Raw genomic sequence first — 21,476 nt, 5'->3', positions numbered from 1 at the left:
TATTGAGGAATTTCGAGAGAGGTATGGAAAAACCGACTATACCGGATCCCTATTTATCATAGGATATCTTATTTTCCGCTACGAAATATATCTTACATCTTACGGTCGATGTAGATATCTCGATCTCTCACATAAACTGAAGATAAAAACCGAGGTAGATATCATCAGGTAAGGTGATATATCCCGATCATCTCATTCCCATGGAAGGAGTTATTCTTCCTAAAGCAAATAAGGAGGACTATTCTCTACCAAAGTCCTATAGACCTATCTCCCTATTAAACTGCCTAGGAAAGACTTTAGAGAAGATCTTCGCTACTAGATTAGGATATNTAGCTAGTACTACTAGCTTANTTNAAGATTNANAACTAGNAGGAAGAAGACAGCGGTCCNCAATANANNCAGTTTTACTACTTCTAAACAATATACAATCTAAAAATAGTAGGAAAAAAGCTAGATAAAGGATAGCTACTACGTTATTCCTAGACGTAAAGGGGGCTTTTAACCATGTCTCTAAAAACCAGCTTATATCTATCTGTAAGGAACTAGGACTACCTATAGCGTTTACACAATAGGTGGCTACCTTCCTAAGCAATAGAAAGATACAGCTCTCCTTTAATAGGCAAATACAAGAAAAAGTAGAACTAGAAACAGGGATACCACAGGGATCGCCTATATCCCCTATCTTATTTCTACTATATCTACGCAATATCTATAGGCTAGAGACAGAAGGAGCCTACTCCCTTAGCTATATGGACGATTTTGCAATTACGGTTACATTAAACTCTGCTAAATCTAACTGCAAAAAGCTAGAGAGGATTACGCGAGAGCTAATGTCTAGAGCTAAGGAAGCTGCTATTAGCTTTAATATTGGCAAAATAGAGCTTATACACTTCTATAATAAGCATACTACTATAGAGGAAGGGCTAAAGCTAGAAGACGTAGAAATATCCCCTAAACCCCTAGTTAGGTAGTTAGGAGTATTCCTAAACTCTAAGCTTACTTTTAAACAACATATGGAAATAAAAATCTCTAAAGCAAAAGCAGCCTTCTATTTAATTAGAAGACTAGGCAATACATAAAGAGGTCTATCCCTATAAGCCCTTTAACAGCTCTATATAGCCTGCGTTACTACTATAGCAGACTACGGAGTATAATGCTGGTGGAAAAGTAAATCTAGAGACTACCTACTAGCTAGGTACCAATCTCTACAAAATAAGGCCCTAAAACTAGTTCTAGGAGCGTTTAGAGGATCTCCAAGCCAAGCTATAGAGATTAAAGCTTCTACTCCTCCCCCTAGAATTAGATTTGAAAAGCTTTGCAATAACTACACATTAAGAATCCTAAAATTCAAGAAAAACCACGCAATTAAAAAGGCCTATATAGAAGAGGTTAATAAAGATAGGGACGAACTAGCAGCTAGTTCTAGCTCTAATTCTAGCCCTAAAAACTCTACTATAAAGTACCTCCTACAGCCAAAAACACAGCTACTATCTCTAACCACTAGAGTTTAGAAGCTAATCCAAAATTGGAATATAGAGAGAGTCTCTCTAGACTAGCAAAAACCGTAGTCTCCTCCTATTCCCGCTTTCTTTTCTATCTCTAAAGGTAGTAAAGAAGAAGCTGCACAAAAACATCTAAGATTAGTAGAAAATCTATAAGAATCCCTAAAGTGGGACCTAGTAGATATATACTATACAGATGGCTCTAAAGACAATAAATTAAATACAGCAGCCGTATGCAAAATAGGAGAGAGAAATAGGATTAAATATGCAACAAACTAGAATCTAGGGCCCTATATGGAAATTATAGACGCAGAGCTTTATGCAGTCTATAGGGCCCTAGAACACCTAAAACAACAAAGACTAGAAGAGAAACAGGTTTATATCTTTATAGATAGCTAAGCGGCTATTAAGAGATTACAGCTTAATTCTCTTACAGGAGGGCAAGAACTAGTCTTTAAAATTACGTAAAGCTGTTCCTATCTAGCTAGCAGGAATATCTCTATTAACTTCCATTAGGTCCCTAGCCACCTAGGAATTTACGGAAATAAAATAGCAGATAAACTAGCTAAAAAGGGCCTCTCTAAAAAAAAAATATAATCTTCTTATTCTTCTCTAGCCCACCTAGGGAAATAAGCAAGAGAAAAGATACTAGAATAGTGGAAAAACAACTAGCAACAGAATAAAAGCAAAGGAAAACACTATACTAGAATCTATAAAGGAAACTACCCTTTCTCTTTTAAAGCTACTAAGGATAAATATCCTAAAAAGCTATAGTCAGCTTTCTTTCAACTAAAACTAGGAAAAGGCTTCTTTAAATCCTTCTCTAAAACAATAGGGAAGGATAAAGAAGGTAAATGCTTTAAGGACTATACCGCGGTATAAACCCCTATATACCTCTTACTAGAATACAGACTACATTAGGAAGATAAAAAGAAAATGCAAAGACAAATAGGCTCTTCTCTCTCCTTAGAGAAGCTTTTTTGTACAAAAAAAGGAAGAAGGGCACTTTTTCTATTCTTAAGTAGGATAAAAATAGCTACTGGGAAGTAGCTAAGAGCAGAAGGATCTCTAGAAGGAGGCAACTCCTATTAAAGTCCTAGTAGATAGACTATAGAAAGCAAAAGGACAGAAATTAACTATAAAAAGGACAGGGACAGGCGTTAGGATTATTTATAATTTTATTCTAATTTTTTCTACTATTTTCCTATCGTTTTCTTACTACCTAATAGTTGTTAGCAACCTAGTATCTCACTAGGAAGCTGTAAATCCCTAGTTTAGGGATTTATAAACTACTAGGACATAGCTACTAGTATATATTAAGCTGCCTAGAAAGAATTCATGTATATAGAACTATAGCGCTATAGCCTAGAGGCTGCATGTGCAGTATTGTACGTAGTATAATACAACGGATATAAAAAAAAATATATAAAAAAAAAATGCTTATAAGATAAAGCGAACGAATACTATATTATAAAGATATTAAGCTAAGAAGTAAGAGAAGGTAGTAAGGCCACGTCTATATATATATGCTAAGTCTTAAGCGAACCCCTAACTAGGTGACGCGCTCTAGCGCCGTTATAGATATACACGACTAGCTTTACCTCCCTCCCTCTTTAGCAAGTTATAGATTTAGTATAGGTATCTAATTTCGCCTAATTGCTACTAACTATATATAGTAATTATAGTAAACGGCTGTGGCTACGCGTAAGGACCTTTTTAGTTACCTTAGAGATTCGCCTTAATTACCCTAAAGATTTACGGTTAGCTAGAAGAACTAAATTAAAGATATATAGCTTCCTCTTCTCCCCCTTAACTACAGACTTGCGGCTGATAGAATATCCTGTCAAACCTGTCAAATAGATAGGGTGTTAGCTGACAGGGCTGTCTGTCAGACAGCTGTCGTGACAGGGCTTGGCAGTCTAAAATTTTCTAACAGACAATACATCGATTCTTTTGTTTCCCTATCGTACGACCTTATTAATATGGCCTGCCCTGGTGAAATTCTATCTGATGATCTTTACAGTAATAACTCCTTTGAAAGTAATATACCTTCTACTCTTTTAAGCCCTATTGAAGCCGATGCTGATACAGGCTTAACCTTAACACGTCAAACAGCCGCGTTCTCCAGATCCCACTCCTTAATCCATAAACATACTCGTACGATAACGGTAGAAGAAAAGAAACGAACAAAGAAGAATTACTTCTGTAAATATTGCCCTTTTGAAGATCTAAAAGGACATCACGCCTTAACGCAAGGACTGCAACTTTATCTTAAGAAACATAAAGTTCAATGGAGTCTGGAGGAGAATAATCCACATATAATAACAAAAGATAAAGCAGAAAGTTCTATTTAACAACTATACCAAAGACTTCTGATAAAGGGAGAAATATAAGGTCTTAAGGGCGAGGTTCTGAAGCGTATAGTACAGAAAAATACTGTAAAATAAGCACTTTTAGATCTCATTATTGTACGACGGCTTCCATTCTTATGTGTGGAATAGAAGGAGTTTTATGCTTTTATTAAAGCATTAAATTAAGAAGCACCTTTATTCGTCCCTAAATATTATTTAACAATATTAGACTGGATCTCTGAGTACTTTATTAAGAGTCAGGATATTATATAAAGAGCACTTCAATCTGCAAAGACAAATATCTACTTTACCGTTGATATCTGGACCTATCCTAATTATTCTCTTCTCCTTAGAATCTGTGCCAGCTTTCTTGATATCTAAGATGAATACCAAAATATCTTAATTGCCCTTCGTACGGTATATAGTTAGAGTAGTGCAGATCAATAGGAGGCACTTCGTCCTGTCCTTATTGAGTATGGAATTATAGTAAAGATTGGAGCTCTTGTTGGCGATAATGCTAGATTAAACGATATTCTTTGTCGTATGATAAGCCAATGGCTTAGGCTTAAATACTAAATTACCTGGAACGTAACATATTAAAGAATTCGCTGCTAGGGGCATATTATTAATCTTATTATTCAGGCCTTCCTATTTAAATTAAAGAAGGATGAGAAGCTTATAGAGTTGTATAATAAAGAGGATCAGGATTAGGAAGAAGAAGAGGATGAGGAAGAGCCTATACGACTAGTACCGCAGCCAGTAATGGCGAAAGATAAGAGGAAAAAGAAGGGTGAAGAACCAGAGCTATTGTTGGCCGAAAGAGGTAAGAATATTTGAGATATTATGGGCCCTATGGGAAAGCTCCATAACCTTATTATATACATCCGCAAATCAGCTAATCGTATAACATGNTTTAAAGAATATGCACTTAAGATTATTCCTCTTAATAATTGTATAAGATGGAATAGTTGGTATAATATGTTAAGTGTAGCTCTAGAGGATAGAGTGAAGGCTAGGCTTTAACTCTACGTAGAATATTACTAGGATAGTATCTTAAAAGAGGATATCCTTATAATAAGTAAATGGGTACACCTTTATACAATTCGTGACTTCCTTTAGTCTTTTTATAAAGCAACTCTATTTCTTTAAGGAGATTATATAACACTAGAAAGGGTTCTAGAATTAATTAATATTCTTAAAGATCTAATATAAGACGCATTGATATGTCGTACGATACTCTTAACATTTCTTTAGCTAATTTTTTCCTACTAGGTGATAGCCACTAAGGCTAAGGATAAGTTTATGGCATTTTAACTCCAACGTGCTAAGGAAAAGCTTATAAAGTACGTTAAGAAGTTAGACGATTCTCCATACTATCTAGCGGCACGAATTCTTAACCTATAATGTCGTACGGCTTTCCTTAAAAATGAGAATAACTATATTACAATTAAAGGAGAGAAACAGCTCTACACCGTACGAAAGCTCTGGGAGAGATTCCGTGATAAGGCACCACTTTTAACTATACCGTATAAGTCTAAAAGTACTAGCAAATCTGCTCTCTGACCGGAGGAAAATCTCTCTGCCTTCCATAAGGCTCGTCGGCTATATATTTTAAAGCATACTCGTCTACAGAGCCAGGATAAGTTTAATAATTATATCAGTAAGAACCCAATTATGCTAGATAGTAAAATAACGGCTATTTAATAGTGGAGTTAGCAGCGTAAGAGATATAAACGACTCTCATAGCTTGCAATTAAAGTTCTTTTTATACCTAGAATAAGTGATAAACTAGAGAAAGTATTTTTAGGCTCTCAACGTAGAGTTTTATGGGATCGTACGAAAATAAGTATACGAATACTTAAGGCAATAGAATGCTTAAAGGACTAGACTGATTAAGGAATTCTAGGTATCCCTTTATAGTTTCTTTATCGTATAGTAGCTGGTAGAGGGTTTTAAGATAATAATAAATTGAAATTTCCTTTTATGGCTTAGGCTGTTAGACCCTATTCTAATAATATCTTAATACTATTAGCTAATAGGCTGGCTGTTTAACAGGGCTGTTAAGCCCTGTTACCCGCAAGTCTGCTTAACTACGCCTTTATTATAGCCGCTAAAATACAAATATAACGCTGTCTCTTTAATTATTAATAAAATTTGGTAATACTATATGGGTTAAAACCTTATAATATTTAATAAAGATTATAATTGTTCGGATCACGGTAGGGGGGGGTTTTGGTCTTAATTGATTTCTTCTTCTTCCGTAGAGGATCGTAAGGATCGCGGTGCCTAAATAGGGGGGGGCTAAGGTCGGACTATCTATCGGGCTGTAGGTGGTCAGGTAACCTACGCTACGCTATACGGCCCCTGCCGTATACGCTCTGCGCGTAATACTATTTATAACCTCTACTTATACAGACACTGGCAACATTTATAAAAAGGAAAGAAGGTAAAAAAGTATAAAGGAGAAGTGTATACGTCAACAGGTGCTTAGGGTAGTAATCGCGGATGTTTTAGGTATTGTAAATATTGCGGATATTGCAGACATTACGGATATCGTTATAGATATTGCGGATATTGCAGATATTACGGATGTCGTAAATATTCGGATATTGCGGTGGAAACAGGTAGGCGCGTATAAGGTGTTACTAAGGTGTCCATAATCTCTATCCCTCTCCCTTTACAAACTTAGTCCAAAACGCCTCCGCCTTAGGGTCGCCGTAATAGCTAGGATAGGGTTCTATATTGAGGTAGAAGTTAGAAGCTCTAAAGGTATCCCCTTGGTTATCGTCGTCGTTGTTATTAGTATCGCCGTTGCTACCCTCAAAATCGGAGATATATTGACGTATTCTTTAGTCCCTTTCTTCCTTTGTATAGTTTGTAAACCAACACCCAGATTTGCTGTATATAAAGCACTTTTTGCCCTTACGGTATTGACGATTAGGGGGGTAATGTCGTTGGTTAGAGGAACGGTATCGTCGGTTGGTATAGAATAATTTAATCTCTAGTTCTTGTTTACCGTACGTCGCGATTAAGGATTTAATGTCGCTAATAAGGCCGGTAAGGGTAGTAGCGGGTCGAAAGCAAGCTGGTTTACAAGCTGGTACGTCTTGGCACGTAGTAAGGAGCTTATTATAGAATGTCGTGTCATTTTAAAGGTCCTTTGCTAACCCACGTTGTAGCTGCTATATCTTGTCAATTAATATCTAAAATGCTTGGCCTGTATTAAGTCCTTTTTAAGCAGTAACTTGTTTAAGTGTAATTGCATTCCACTTTAATAGGATATCGCGTTTGTATTCGTCGCCTTTAAAGTATAATTTAAGGCCTATGCATACATTCTCGAGAAGGTTAAGATCTTTAAGGTAGGTGAAGTAGTATTTAAGAGTAAGGCCGCGGAGCATAGTTGGAATAGTAATGGTATAGGCCTGCTTAGGGACGCCGGCTCGGAGGCAGTAGTTTTAGAAGATCTTAAACTTAAAATCGAAGTTATCTTATTTGCTAGAGTATTTAACTTCGTCCGTGTAGAGCTTAGCTAAGTTAGTAATCTTTCTTCCGAAGCTTCCTTATAAGGTTAGGGGGGTAGTTACTAGGGTTGGCTGAATAATTTAAACGGGGGCAGTCGATAGTGATGGTAGAGCTGGGGTAGGGTTATCGGTAGGGTCGTCGGTAGGGCCATCGGTAGGGCCGTCAGTAGGGCCGTCGGTAGGGCCGTCGATAGGGTCGTCGGTAGGGCCGTCAGTAGGGTCATTAGTAGGCCATTTTAAGGGAGTTGGTTTGTGAATAGTTCCTAAGAGGCCGTCTACAATTGACTTCCTTGCCTCCTTCCGTACGTATACCCTATTTTTACGGAGGTAATCCCTAATCTTCTTCAATCGATCCTTGCCAAGGTTATTAAGTATATCCCTCGTAAACGACTTAAAATCGTTGACAAAGCTCTCCTATAAGTCGAATCCCTTCTATCCATTCTCCTTATATATTGATAATCGCTAATTAACGAATGCTTCGACTTCCTTAATATCGGTTGCGGTCGCGTCAATTCCGGTCTTCCATTTTATAGTATCCATCGCGGAGGTAGCCATCTTTTGGTTCCGCAGTTAATTTAATTCGACAGTCGGACTAGAAGCGTGGAAACTCACAAACTAATCATTCTGAAGGCGTAATAGACGTAGGTTAGAAGCGCGAGTAACCTTACAAACTGGCCTTTAGGCTTAGCAAGCAATACCTTAATTCTTAGCCTTTGACAAGAGGTCTAGAGAATCAGACAGTGCCTCTTTTCGTTATACCGTTACTAATCTGTGCGGCACTGATCAGTGTTCGGATCACGGTAGGGGGGGGTTTTGGTCTTAATTGATTTCTTCTTCTTCCGCAGAGGATCGTAAGGATCGCGGTGCCTAAATAGGGGGGGGCTAAGGTCGGACTATCTATCGGGCCGTAGGTGGTTAGGTAACCTACGCTACGCTATACGGCCCCTGCCGCATATACTCTACGCGTAATACTATTTATAACCTCTACTTATACAGACAATAATACTATAGAGGAAGGCTAGTTATAAGTCTACTAAAAGTAAAGTTCTTACAGCCAAGCATACGGCTTCGCTATAATTACTATATACAGCTAGCAGCAATTAGGTGAAATTAGATACCGTATTAAATCTATAACTTACTAAGGGGGGAGGGGTAAAGCTAGTCGTGCACATTAATAGTATATCCACGGTTCGATTTATATAGCTAAATCAACTACTAAGTTACAATTTGGCAGGCAAAAGGTCCGTGCGCTTAGCGGCATGTAGACGTTACCCCATGTTTACGGTCGATCTTCGATCACCAGCAACGCCGCAGCAACATCGCGCTCTTAACACCCATTAAGCGCTATGCGTAAAGCTGTCTAAGGGCTCTCTGCTCGCACTAGGATGGTAAGAATTAGCCGTAGGTTAATAAAGATATTTGTGTTTTGGATTAGGCGCCGCTATTATATAAGTACCCCACTAAACTTATACCGCACTAAAATAAGCCCCTAAGGGGCTATAGATAAAGGCTTTAAGAGGACTCCTTAGAAGTTAGATATATATACTATTTTAAAGCTTTTTTACCTACTTAAAGCCGTTTACAAAGCTAATCTAGCGAGCACTGTATCCGCTCCTGCTATTAATTAACCTACTATATAGCCGCTTCCTCGCTAACCCTTTAGGCCTACGCGACCCGCCTAATCTCCTTAATAACCTTAAGCCGTAGGGAGTACTATTAGAGCTCGTTTTGCTAACTAGCCCGCCATCTACTACCCCATTTAGAATCTAGCACTACTATAAAAGAATTACCTCTAAGCCCTTTAGTCTACTCGCGCCAAAGGGCCTATACGGACTTTACTATACGGTATATACAATATACGGGCGGCTGCTTAGGCGGCTACTCGGGCTTAGGCCCTTGCTACAGCTATAGCTATAGCTATAGCTGCGGCGGCGCTAGTAAAGGGGAAGCTATAGCACTTACCCAGGCCGACGTATCCTGGCTTAATTCCGCGACAGATAGAGGCGCCAGTAGATATACTGTCGGTAGACGTACCGTCAGTAGGTGTGCCGTTAGTAGGTATGCCATTAAACGCGAATATACGGATGCCGAAGAAACCTTAAGCCAAAAGGTAAGGCTGCCAAACGTAAGTAATTAAAGCTGTAAAGACTGCGCCTACTAGGACTTGGCTATACGGTTAAACAACGCCTATAGCTCGCGTACTCGGGCGTCTATAGTCTTTAGGTGGTCCATAATAGCCAGCATAGCCTAGTAGAGTATTAATAGCTAGCTAGGGCCTTCTTCCTCCTGCTATAGGCAGGCTTCAACCTTCCGCGCGAAGGGTAGATAGGCCTTATATTAGAAGGCCGGGTAGTTCTATATAGGGCTGCTTAGGAACATCTCGCGGAGGACTACTAAGTCCTATAGGATAACCTCCCGGAGGTAAAACAGGAGGTTCGTAGCGCCCGTAGCCGTAAGGTCGTTAACCTAGCTAACCTAAGGGCTAAACCGACCCTTTTAGACGTCTAGCTCTGGCCAGATCGTCAACAGTAGTACGTTAGGGGGGGCGACGCTTACCCTATAAATCTCAAAGTAGCCCATCTACGGCGAATAGCCGGCTATCGTCTACATAAACTCCCGCGGTAGCGAGTTTAAGTAGTAGCTAACTATCTGCTCCTGGTTTTACCTACCGGCGCGTCTAATCTAGTCCTCACTAACCCCTTTTAGCTCCGCCGTCTTAGCGCCAGCGCTTCGCCCAATATAGGTCTTTTTTTATAAGAAGACGTTAATAAACTAGAACGCCTTAGTAACCTACTCCCACTATAAGTTGTATAAGAAGGCCGCCTTACGGTCCCCGGCGCTACTCTTAATTAGGCGGATATTATACTACGCTAACCGCTTACTAAAGTCCGGGAACGGCTTATCGCTAAGGTCCCAGTAGTATAGAAGGTAGAAAGCTAGCCTACTAAGCATATAGATAAGCGGCTTCTTATTATATAGAGCCCCAATAGTTTTAAGGCGGCCGTGCTAGTTCTGCTTACCGGCGCATATAGTAAATATTAGGGGCATACAGCGCGTAGGGCCTTCCCCCCTAAACTTAAAGGTAAATAGGTCTAAGATCTCGGCGGAGCGCCTATCGCCGCCACAGGTAAGCATGTAGTGGCCTAGTAGGATATCTATAAGCATGCGGAGGTAGCATTTTAGCGAGGAGTCTCCGCGGGCCTATAGCTTGCGGTAGACGCTCTTAAACTCGTCCTCCGTATATCCGTTAAGCAGCGTGTTCCTGCCCTTATCTGCGAACTGCTCCTTTTCCCACTGCGCGTCCCTCCGCTATAGAACCTTTAGGTAATCCCTAATGTTATCCTCCCGCGGGGACTAGTGGCTATTTATCCCTATACCCTTCTACGTCCGGTAAAGGTCCATTAGGGCAGTAATATAGCCGCGAACTAAGCGCTAGGAGAGCCGCGTCTCGTCCTAGGGCACGTCATCGCTAGCCTTATGGCTTTTCCCTTTTAGTGGCCGGCCTGTAACCTCCTTAACAAAAAAAAGAAGTAGCTTCTCTTCCGTAATGGTATCGCCATTACAGTACTGCTTCCGCTTGCAAAAGGCCTAGGAAGACACGCGTTAGTTATAAGTATACTGCTCCGTAAAGCACCTACCTACTTACCTTAAACTCTTTCTGCTTTAGCTCGTAATTTAGAGACGTATTTTTAGGCCTCTCGGTACGCGTAAGGGTAAGGATGCTCTACGCGTTAGCGCGTAGTTCGGCATTATTCGTGACGTTAATCTTTACGCAACTAATTGACGCCATTTTTAAGATACGTAGGATGCTGCTAGAGAAGCCGCGCCCTAAGGGGGGGTTCCTATTTTCCTATATACGCAGACGTAGACTAGGGGGAGAGGTAGAAAAAGCATACCTACCTACCAGCCGCTCAGCGAGAGCGGATAAGTGACCTTACCGCATAGGGTAAATATACGGGCGCACGGCTGGGCCAATAGGCTAATAGTACGCGCGCATCAGCGACTCGATCAGCGGGGGTAAGGACATTCGAATCTGTCCACGGCTTGGCTGCAGGCTTGGCCGTCGACATTCACGAATGTCGACGGGGGTCGTATGTGTCACGTGCGGCTCAGCGACTGAGCGGGCGCTCAGCCGAGCCGTGAACACCACTATAGGGCTTTATAGGCCCCATCAGGAAATTTTTTTTTGGCCCCGTTGTTGCAAGCGAAAATCGGGGTCTGCAAAACCTGCGTAAGTCGCAATTTTGGCAATTTGCGGGCAATTTGCAGCAATTTGCTACAAACACATAGGCTACCTATGCACACGCCTGGCCTATCTATGTGTTTGTAGCAAATTGCCAAAATTACGACTTACGCAGACCCCGATTTTCGCTTGCAACAACGTGCCCAAATTTTTTTTCCCTGATGGCCAGAGGCTCTGCACGAGGCTCTACATAAAGCTCTGCACGAAGCTCTGCACGAAGCTCTACACGAAGCTCTACACGAAGCTCTACACGAAGCTCTACACGAAGCTTTGCACAAGGCTCTACGGGCTCTACACGAAGCTCTGCACGAAGCTCTACACGAAGCTCTGCACGAAGCTCTATATAAAGCTCTACACGAAGCTCTGCACAAAGCTCTACGAAGCTCTACACGAAGCTCTACATATAGAGGCTCTGCACGAGGCTCTGCGCGAAGCTCTGCGTACGGAGGCTCTACACAAAGCTCTACACAAAGCCTTTGTGTGTGCGCGGGACACACTACTATCGGGTCCCCGCTATAACGTCTTAGCCACCCAAACGAAACAGCCACCCACCCGAGACAGTGCACGGACCTCCTACCAAAATCAAAATCAATTTGACATCAAAATCAACCTCAAAATCAACCCAAATCTACCCTATTATATAAATACACTATAATCCATTGGTAGTTCCTTCCAAACCTTCTTTGCAAAGGTAATAACCCCCTATAATGCAGCCTTCCTTTCCTTTACCCTCTTCTCTTCCTGCTCCTTTTAAAGCTTTTCCTCGTTCTTCTTTTATACCTCTGCTACTAATAAAACTCGTGCCTTCCCATAGGCAGCTTTTGTCTTATTATAACGCTCCTTCTTCTGTCTTTTAAGAAGCTCCTAATTTGTTTGCTTAAGGATTGTATTATTAGCTACCGTATTTAATATAAACTGCCGAATATTATACACAACTTAAGAATGTAGGGGTGATGCACCTTATAAGAGCTGCCTAAATATTTTAGTAAGTCTCTCCTCTACGGAAGGAGACACGGGTATATTAAATTGGTGGCCATTCTTGTCTGTAAAGCTTATATAGGAAGGAGTTGTTAGCTAAATCTTTTCTAAAACAACCGAAGGATCGAACGGTAGAAGGCCAGTTGCCTGCCATGCATTTGCTATATTGGTTAATAATATAGCTTCGCATTGTGCAGCTTGGTAATACTTAAGGAACTTAGGCTTAGTAATATTAACAGCTCTATAGAAGGCGAAGTTGTGGAGGCGCTTTCGATAGGCTTTTGATAAGGGGCTAAATATACCGACATCTAGGGGTTGGAGTAGGTGTGTCGAATAAGGTGGTAGATAGAGAGGGATAATCTTATAAGCCTCGCAATACTTAGTAAACTGTATTAATACGTAGCTCTTATATCCGTCAAGAATTAATAGGCAATAGATTCCTTAAAGGCATGGCTCTGTATATTGGTTAAAGTGTTTTAACCAATTAACTATAATGTCCGAATTTGTCCACCCTAAATCGCTTACTTAAATTACTGTCTCGCGATTAAGTCTAGGTAATATCCAAGATCGTTGCATTTGCTTCCCCTAAAAGATAAGGTAAGGAGGTAATTAATATTGACTTCCTAATATACACTCAATAATAAACACCTAATTGCGATTGCCTGGCTCTGTAATAAAAGCTTAAGCCTCTAATTAAGGAATAAGCACCTTAACCTTATCGCCTAACCCCATTGCAATTCCTTTCTCATCTATATTATACTAATCGCCTAGGGGAATTGCGTACTTAGTAATAGTAACTTTATAGAGATTAAACCACTCTTTAATAATCTCTAGATCCTCAGCATCCTTTTGCTTTTAATTAAGGCCTTAGGCAAATCGAACTTTGAGCTCCGGGTATCGGGTAAGGAAGTTTTTATACTAGTGTTGGCTAAGCTCTAGAGGACGCTTCTTTACAGTAAGGATACTTTTAGCCATAGATTTAAGGTGTTAAATTGTAAGAGGCCAGCCTAACCGGAACGTATAATTATCTAATCGACAGTGTCACCGGTAAGTAGAAGGTAAGTCGAAGGTAAATAGAAGGTAAGTTAAGGGTAGAATGAGTTTCACGTATTAAAGGACAAATGCTTCTAACTACTTCTATTTAGAGACTAATTGCTAGTTCTTCTCTAGAGGAGAACCAGCTCCCTATATAATCTTTCTAAGACGCTAGTAAAACCCTTTACCCCTTATCTGTCTAACCGTGTCTTCTAGGACGTAGATGGAATATAGATAAGACCTCCTTTTGGAATATAGATGAGACCTCCTTTTGGAACATAGATGAGACCTCCTTTTGTCTTATCTGATATATACCTTCTAGGGAATTCCGTTACAATTGCCTCCCCTTTAAGGGTCTTGGTCCTCTAAGACTTTGCCTCTACTAAGCTTTTATAAAGTTTTAGCTAAAACCACTGGGGAAATTCTTAGTGGAAAGGTACTCTATAATGCGGCTTATAGCTAGTTCTTTACTAGCGTAGAACCTTACTTTATTCTTAGTTCCTCTACTCTTTTCCTACTATAGTTTCTTATAATGCCTTTATAATGAAACTAAAATAATAATAATGAAAATTGGATAGGATTTACCTTTCTTATTATAAGAGTTTGTTATAAGTTAATCTGGAGGTTGTCCTATGCAACGCGTCTATAAGCTACTATCCCTATTCACCTAAAATGGATTCTAATAATAACGTCTTTATTTTAATTTTCTTCTAGTTTATAAGCTGTCGCCTCTTACGCGTCTTTTTATTAATAATACTATTCATCTCGTCTTTTAGCAGACTGTTTCCTCTATATCTCCGCTTTTAGCTTCTATATCTCTAGCTATTCTTTTACAGCTGCTTTATTCTCTTTTTATAATATATCTATAAGTAATAGAATCCCTACCTTATCTTCTTATAATAATGCTAACTTCTTAAAGTATTTTCTTATAATGGCTCGTGGTCCCCAGACCGGCGGCAGTATTATTAATCTCCTGGTGACGCCCTAGACAGCGTCTATTACTCCTACAGCAGTTTCCCTAAAATGCTATCGTTGCTGCGTTCATGCTCTTACGTAGGATCCTTCCTACGTCTGTAAGATGCCTTACTCCAGCAAAAACAAATCTAAGTGCTCCTATTGTTGCAGCAGGAGAAAGACCTATATCCTAGTATTTCCCATTCTATCCTATTCTAGATTTCGCTAATTATACTAGATCCCCGCTGTCTATGCGTATAAGACTTATAGGCTCTAACGCGCCATCTAAGATTTCCGCTAATATCCCAATAGTGATAGGCGGGGATAGAAGGTGTCTTCCCTCGCTCGCAGACTCTTTAATTCTATAAGGGTTTCCACTGCTATAGAGACGTAACGTTCTTAGATATATAGTATCTAGGAGCGCATATGCGAACAGCTCGTCCTTATTAATAATAACATTCATACTCTTACGCGGGCTACTCTAGCTAGGTAAGTTTCTCTAGTGACTTACTTAGGAACTATACTAACTCCTTTAGCTAATATCTCTCTAATCCCTACTTAGACGCTAATTTAGAACCTAGGGATACTAAGGATAGTAACAAAGGTTAAGATAAACGTTCTCCTCGCCAGTCTCCTACCTATGCTAGTCCTTCCCATACCCATTATTTTAAGAAGAATGTTAATAGAAGTACTAATGCTTCTAGGGATAAAGGAGCCGATAATACCGTTAATAATAACATTAAAATGGAAGAAAAGGCTCCTATTACTATTGCTAGTGTTTAAGTTATTACCTAGCTTTTTCCTTTTTCTTATAGAATAGCTTTATATAGTGCCTCTCGGGTGCCTCTAGGATGCCCTATTATTAGGAATTAACTTTATACTTTAGAAATGCCTTTATTCTAAGCTTTAGTAATAATCCATATAAACGCAGTATACTACTATAATCCCCATATATAATAAACGGGTGGTGTTCCTATAGGTGCCTTATAATTCCTTAAATTTTCTAATTCTTTATAGGCTGTCCTTTTACTCCTCTTCGTATCATTAACTCTACTATATATCTCCAGTGCTAGGCCGGATACTCTCCTTTTATCCCTAGGGGATCTTTCTAAATCCCTAAGGCCACTTNTTATNGTGCTANTACTCCTTCTNNTACAGCGTCTTCTTTAAANAGTATCCCTNGTGGTTCTNCTNTNGATCCNTATAGGCTTCCTCTTATAGGATTCTAGGATCCCTATTATAATAGCAAAACGTTTCCGTTCTTAATGCCTATGCTTAATCCTATAGTTTTAATTTATGGGGTCTTCCCTATTACTTTACCTGTGGTATATCCGGAACCATTTCTAAGTCTTTACCTTTAGTTCTTAGGAAGGTTTTAATTACGGTGTTATATCCTAGCTAAAGGTACTTCTTAGGTTCCTAACTGTTATACGCCTAAGAGTATCCTTCCCAATAAACTAAAAATTCGCGCTTCTTCTGGCGCCATCTTTAGTCTAGAATATCTTCTACATTCTATTCTAGTTCCCTATTAATTTCGCTAAGTGGGGGCGGTTCCGTACTATTTCTTCTCCGGTATAACTCTAGCAAGAAAATATAAAATATAGGATATATTAGATAAGATTTCGGTAATTCCAATTTGTAGGCTTAGTTTCCTTTAGTTTTCTTAACTATCTTAAAGGGTCTAAGCTACCGGTAATCCAGCTTCTTCTTAATGCGTTTTATTCGGATATTTTTTATAGATAGTAAGACTTCATCTCCTATCTCGAATTCTTTTAGTATATATTTTTCGTCATAGTACCTTTTTTGCACGGCCTGGGCGTCTAGCAAGTGCTTTTTAAGTTCCTCTCTACGAATTCTTATTTGCTTAATTCTTTCGGATACTACTAGTGCCTCTTTTTTAGGAATAATATCCTTAACGTTTTAGGGGTTATTTACTTTTACCCCGAACAATGCTTTATAAGGGGTTATTTTTATACTGCTGTGGATGCTTATATTATATATATACTACGCCAGAGCTAACCACAATATCTAATCATCCTATTAATAATTAACATAGTAGCGGAGGTAGTGTTCCAATAACGCATTTAGACGCTCTATTTGCCCGTCTGTTTGCGGGTAAAAGGTAGTGCTTATCCTTCGCCGTATTTTTAATAAGAGACAGAATAAAGACCAAAATATACTGTTAAATACGGTGCCTCTATTAGATATAATTCCCCTTAGCGTGCTAAACAAGAGCTACTGTTCCAAAAATAGGTCTGCCAGTTCTGCTGCTATAATCGTTATTATAATAGTAAAGTATCCTAAAAACTTTATATACCTATTGACGATTACTAGAATAGCGTTAGCAACCTCTCTAGTTCTTATCTTAGTAGGGGGTAAGCCTATAATAAAATCCATTGTTAATTCTAATATGGGTCCCTACGGAATAGGAAGTACTAATAACTTGCCGTATAGGCGATGCCTAGATATCTATATCCTTTAGTACGTATTATACCTTAATATATAGTCCCTAACCTTTTTAAACATTCCGTCCTAAAAGTATTTCCTTTAAACGGCCTTAAGGGTTCTATTGGCACTATAGTAACCCCTAAAAGGGTCGTTATAAAAGACCTTTAGAATTTTATCTTAAATTGCTTAGTCCTTTGGGACATATATAGCACCCTTAAAGCGCAATAGACCTTTTTAGTCTTGCTACTACAGCTTCTTAGTAACTCCAGCTAAGTTGGTCTCCACTATATCTTTCCACCTCTCCCCAGAGGCGAAGGCGTCCCTTTATTAAGCTTAAAGAAGAAGGTCCAGAAAGGTTTTATATAGATCACTTGCTTCCATTTTACCTACCGCTATTATAAACTTAAGGCATAGCACGAGACGTTTTAAACCATTAGTACCAGTAGATTCTCCTACCATTATACAGTATGCCACGCTATAGATAGGCATCTCGCCTATCCCCCTTAGATCCGAAAACTCGCAGCTAATGCGCCGTTAAGTTAAAGGTGCCGTAACACCTCTAGCACATCCCGCAGAATTCTCGCTAATTCTAGGGTACGCCAACTTTGTAACGTCTGCTTAGTCTATAACCTAGTCTATAACCATATCCTACGGCTCCACAATTATATCGCTTTGCAGCTGCATTGTTAGGACCTCTACCCTACCGCGAAATTCTATAGTTCTAGGGAAAAAGTCTTCTTTCTTCCTAAGCAAATTTTGCAATATAGGGATTATTTCCCCTATACTGTCCTAGATTCTCCCTGTCTCATAATCCAGACGTCTTAATAACCCATTAGCAGGATTTATCTTTCCTAGGCGGTACGTAATCTTAAAATTATACTATAATAGTGCCTCTACCTACCTAGCTTATTAACCGCTTAACACCTTTATAGTTATAAAGTATTCTAGGTTGTTATAGTCTATAAGGACTTTAATAGGGTAATTGCTTCCCATACAATAATATCGCTAATGCTTTATTACTGCGACTATCGCAAGTAACTCCTAATCGTGCGTTATATAACGCTGTTCTGTAAGGGTTATCTTCCTAGACCAAAACGCCACAGGATACTATTTTCCGTCTTTTAATTGAGATATAATTGCCCCTAGGGCAAAGCCGGATGCATCCGTTTTAAGGTATATACGTAGCTTCTAACAGAAGTATATTAGGATAGGCACCGACGTAAACAAATCCTTTAACCGGTCTATAGCCTACTTAGCAGCTTCCCCAAATATAAAGGGTCCTAACTTCTTATTATTCTTAGATCCTTTTAATAGATTGGTAATTGGGAGCATTACTTATAAGTAGTAAACAATAAACGTTTGGTAGAAGTTCGCCATGCCTAAGAAAACCTATACTTCTCTAAATGTCATAGGGTAGGGCTATTCCCTAATAGCGTCCACCCGACTTTTCTCCATTAATATTCCATTAACGCTAATAATAAAGCCTAAAAAATTAATGCTAGTAGTATAGAATGTGCACTTTTTTAGGTTTATATAGAGCTTATATTTCCGTAGTCTTTCTAGTACTATTTATACGTGGTGCGTATGTGCTTCGTAGTTATTAGAGTAGACTATAATGTTATTAAGGTAGACTATATATATCGTGTCCAATAGGCCCAATAATGCCTTATTAATATAGGCCTAAAATATTACTAGTACGTTAGTGAGCCCGAATGGCATTACTAGGTACTTAAAGTGGCCGTACCGTGTTTAGAACGCCGTTTTCTACTTATCGCCGGCTTTAATCCGGATTTAATGGTATATATCTTTTAGATCTAATTTCGTAAATATCTTTACGCCCAACAGCCTATTAATAAGCTCCCCTATTAAGGGTAATGGGTAGCGATTCTTTATAGTAATCTTATTTAGCGCCTAATAGTTAATATAGAGGCAAAGGGTCCCGTCCTTCTTAGGTATAAATATAATCGGTGCCCCTGCCGGGCTTGTAGAGGGCCAAATCTATCCTCTCTAAAGATTGTCCACTATATATTAACGCAGTACCGCCAGCTTATTTTCTAATAGGTTATATAGTAGTCTAAAAGGAGGTTGTTTATCCTCTATATCTATCTTATACTTAACTAATATAGAGTTAGGTAAGGTTTGTGTAGCTTCTTTACTAAAAACATCCTCTAAGTCCGCATATTCCTGTGGAATCTCTAGTTCCTTAACTGCGTATAGCCGGATATCCGAAAATAAATATCCCGTGTCCCCGTTCTTAGTGTTAAGAGTAGCATACATAATATATACCTACCCTTCTTCTTATATATAGTTTAAGAAAGTCTTCTAATCTTCGACTATAATGCGTGGTTAAGACTTCTGATATCGATACGAGGCTAAAGGCCAATTAATGTCCGGATTAACTTGGCGAAGCCATAGGTATCCCAAAACAAGGTCGTACCTCTTGATTTCTGCGGCATAGAACATCAGGAAAAATTTTTTTGGGGTCGTTGTTGCGGTTTGTAGCAAATTGCCGCAAACCGTACGGTTACGGCAGATGTATATAGTCGATAGCAATTTGCGCAAAACGCACGTTTTATAACAAGTTTACAGCACCCTAATAGCAATTTACACGTTTTATAATAAATTTACAGCACCTAATAGCAAATTGCGGCAAAACGCTACCCCATAAATAAATAGTGCGCAAACTATACGAATTGTACGAATTGTAAAAACTGTACAAATTGTACGAATTATACGAATTATACAAATTGTAACTATATAAATTATAATTATATTATATAATAACCAAATTATCACATATTTCCATAGATTTCTGTAGTATACTTTTAAATATATTTATATTATAACTATATAAAATATAGAGCTATCTACTTTAGGCGTTAAGGGGGAAGCCTTTCGCGGAGGCTCTAAATTATCTACCTACCTACCTACCTACCTACCTGCCTGCCTACCTGCCTGCCTACCTGCCTACCTACCTACCTACTTGCCTACCTGTCTGTCTATACCTACCCGTCTATACCTACCTATCTATGCCTACCTATCTGTGCCTACCTGTCTATATCACCTTAATTCAATCAATTGATCGAATCGTTTATTGTGTTCGCTGGCTGGTCGTTCAAACAGTTATCATGTGGCTTTGGCGACAGTCGTGTGGCGATAACAACGGTCGTCTGGCTCTAACGGTCGTCTAACTCTAACAATAGTTATCTAGCTCCGGCGACGGCCGTCTAGCTCTAATGACGGTCGTCTAGCTCTAACGGTCGTCTAGCTTTGGCAATAGTTATCTAGCTCTGGCAACAATCGTCTAGCTCTAATAACGGTCGTCTGGCTCTAACGACGGTCGTCTAGCTCTAACGGTCGTCTAGCTCTAGCGACGGTTATCTAGCTCCGGCGACGGTCGTCTGGCTCTAATAACGGTCGTCTGGCTCTAACGGTCGTCTAGCTCTAGCAACGGTTATCTAGCTCCGGCGACGGCCGTCTAGCTCTAACGACGGTCGTCTAGCTCTAACGGTCGTCTAGCTCTAGTAACGGTTATCTAGCTCCGGCAACAGCCGTCTAGCTCTAATAACGGTCGTCCAGCTCTAGCAACGGTTATCTAGCTCCGGCGACGGTCGTCTAGCTCTAACAACGGTTATCTGGCTCTAACGGTCGTCTAGCTCTGACGACGGTCATCTAGCTCCAGCGACGGCCGTCTAGCTCTAATAACGGTCATCTAGCTTTAATAACGGTCGTCTAGCTCTAACAACGGTCGTCTAGCTCTAGCAACGGTTATCTAGCTCTGGCAACAGTTATCTAGCTCTAACGGTTATCTAGCTCTAGCGACGGTCATCTAGCTTTAGCAACAGTCGTCTAGCTCTAACAACGGTCATCTAGCTCTAGTAACGGTTATCTAGCTCTAGCGATAGTTATCTAGCTCTAACAACGGTTGTCTGGCTCTAACGACGGTCGTCTAGCTCTAACAGTTGTTTAGCTCTAGTAATAGTCGTCTAGCTCTAGTAACGGTCGTCTACTAGCTATTATTCTAGTATCTTCCTAGGTAGGGAGGATATAAGGAAGGGTAAAAAATAAGGTAGCTACCTAGGTAAATATAAGGGGTATACTTAGCAGAGGCACGTGTTAAGGCTATTAGGAATATAGCGGGGACCTAATAGTAGTATNTCGCGTATATATATAAAGGCTTTATATAGAGCTTCGTGTAGAGCCTCTATATATAGAGCTTCGTGCAGAGCCTTATATAGAGCTTCGTATAGAGCTTCGTATAGAGCCTTATACAGAGCCTTATACAGAGCTTTTATATATAGAGCTTTGTATAGAGCCTCGTATAGAGCCTTGTATAAAGCTTTATATAAAGCTTTATATAGAGCTTTATATAGAGCTTCGTGCAGAGCTTTTATATATAGAGCTTTATATAGAGCCTCGTATAAAGCCTTATGCAAAGCTTTAT

The 21,476-nt window shown here is 39.6% G+C and overlaps 2 protein-coding genes across 2 annotated transcripts; both read right to left on the bottom strand.

Moving 5' to 3' along the window:
• Positions 1–7,135: 7,135 nt before the first annotated feature.
• K441DRAFT_101105 (uncharacterized protein) lies at positions 7,136–7,633 on the bottom strand. Its single transcript, XM_067639905.1, has 2 exons — positions 7,438–7,633; positions 7,136–7,377 (listed from the first exon to the last, which is right to left on the bottom strand). The coding sequence occupies exons 1-2, from the start codon at positions 7,596–7,598 to the stop codon at positions 7,176–7,178; spliced, it is 363 nt and encodes a 120-aa protein (XP_067509898.1). The 5' UTR covers positions 7,599–7,633; the 3' UTR covers positions 7,136–7,175.
• A 5,058-nt stretch (positions 7,634–12,691) lies between these two features.
• Positions 12,692–13,036, bottom strand: K441DRAFT_719269 (CENP-B protein; the record flags this gene model as incomplete). The annotated part of the gene is made up of 1 exon (XM_067654021.1): positions 12,692–13,036. A coding segment is annotated over one exon (345 nt), but the record flags the coding sequence as incomplete, so codon positions are not given.
• Between the last annotated feature and the right edge of the window lie 8,440 nt (positions 13,037–21,476).

The sequence above is a fragment of the Cenococcum geophilum genome, assembly GCF_001692895.1.
Source record: "Cenococcum geophilum 1.58 unplaced genomic scaffold K441scaffold_2, whole genome shotgun sequence".
Taxonomy (NCBI): Eukaryota; Fungi; Ascomycota; class Dothideomycetes; order Gloniales; family Gloniaceae; genus Cenococcum; species Cenococcum geophilum.
This window is presented reverse-complemented; position numbering and strand designations above follow the sequence as displayed.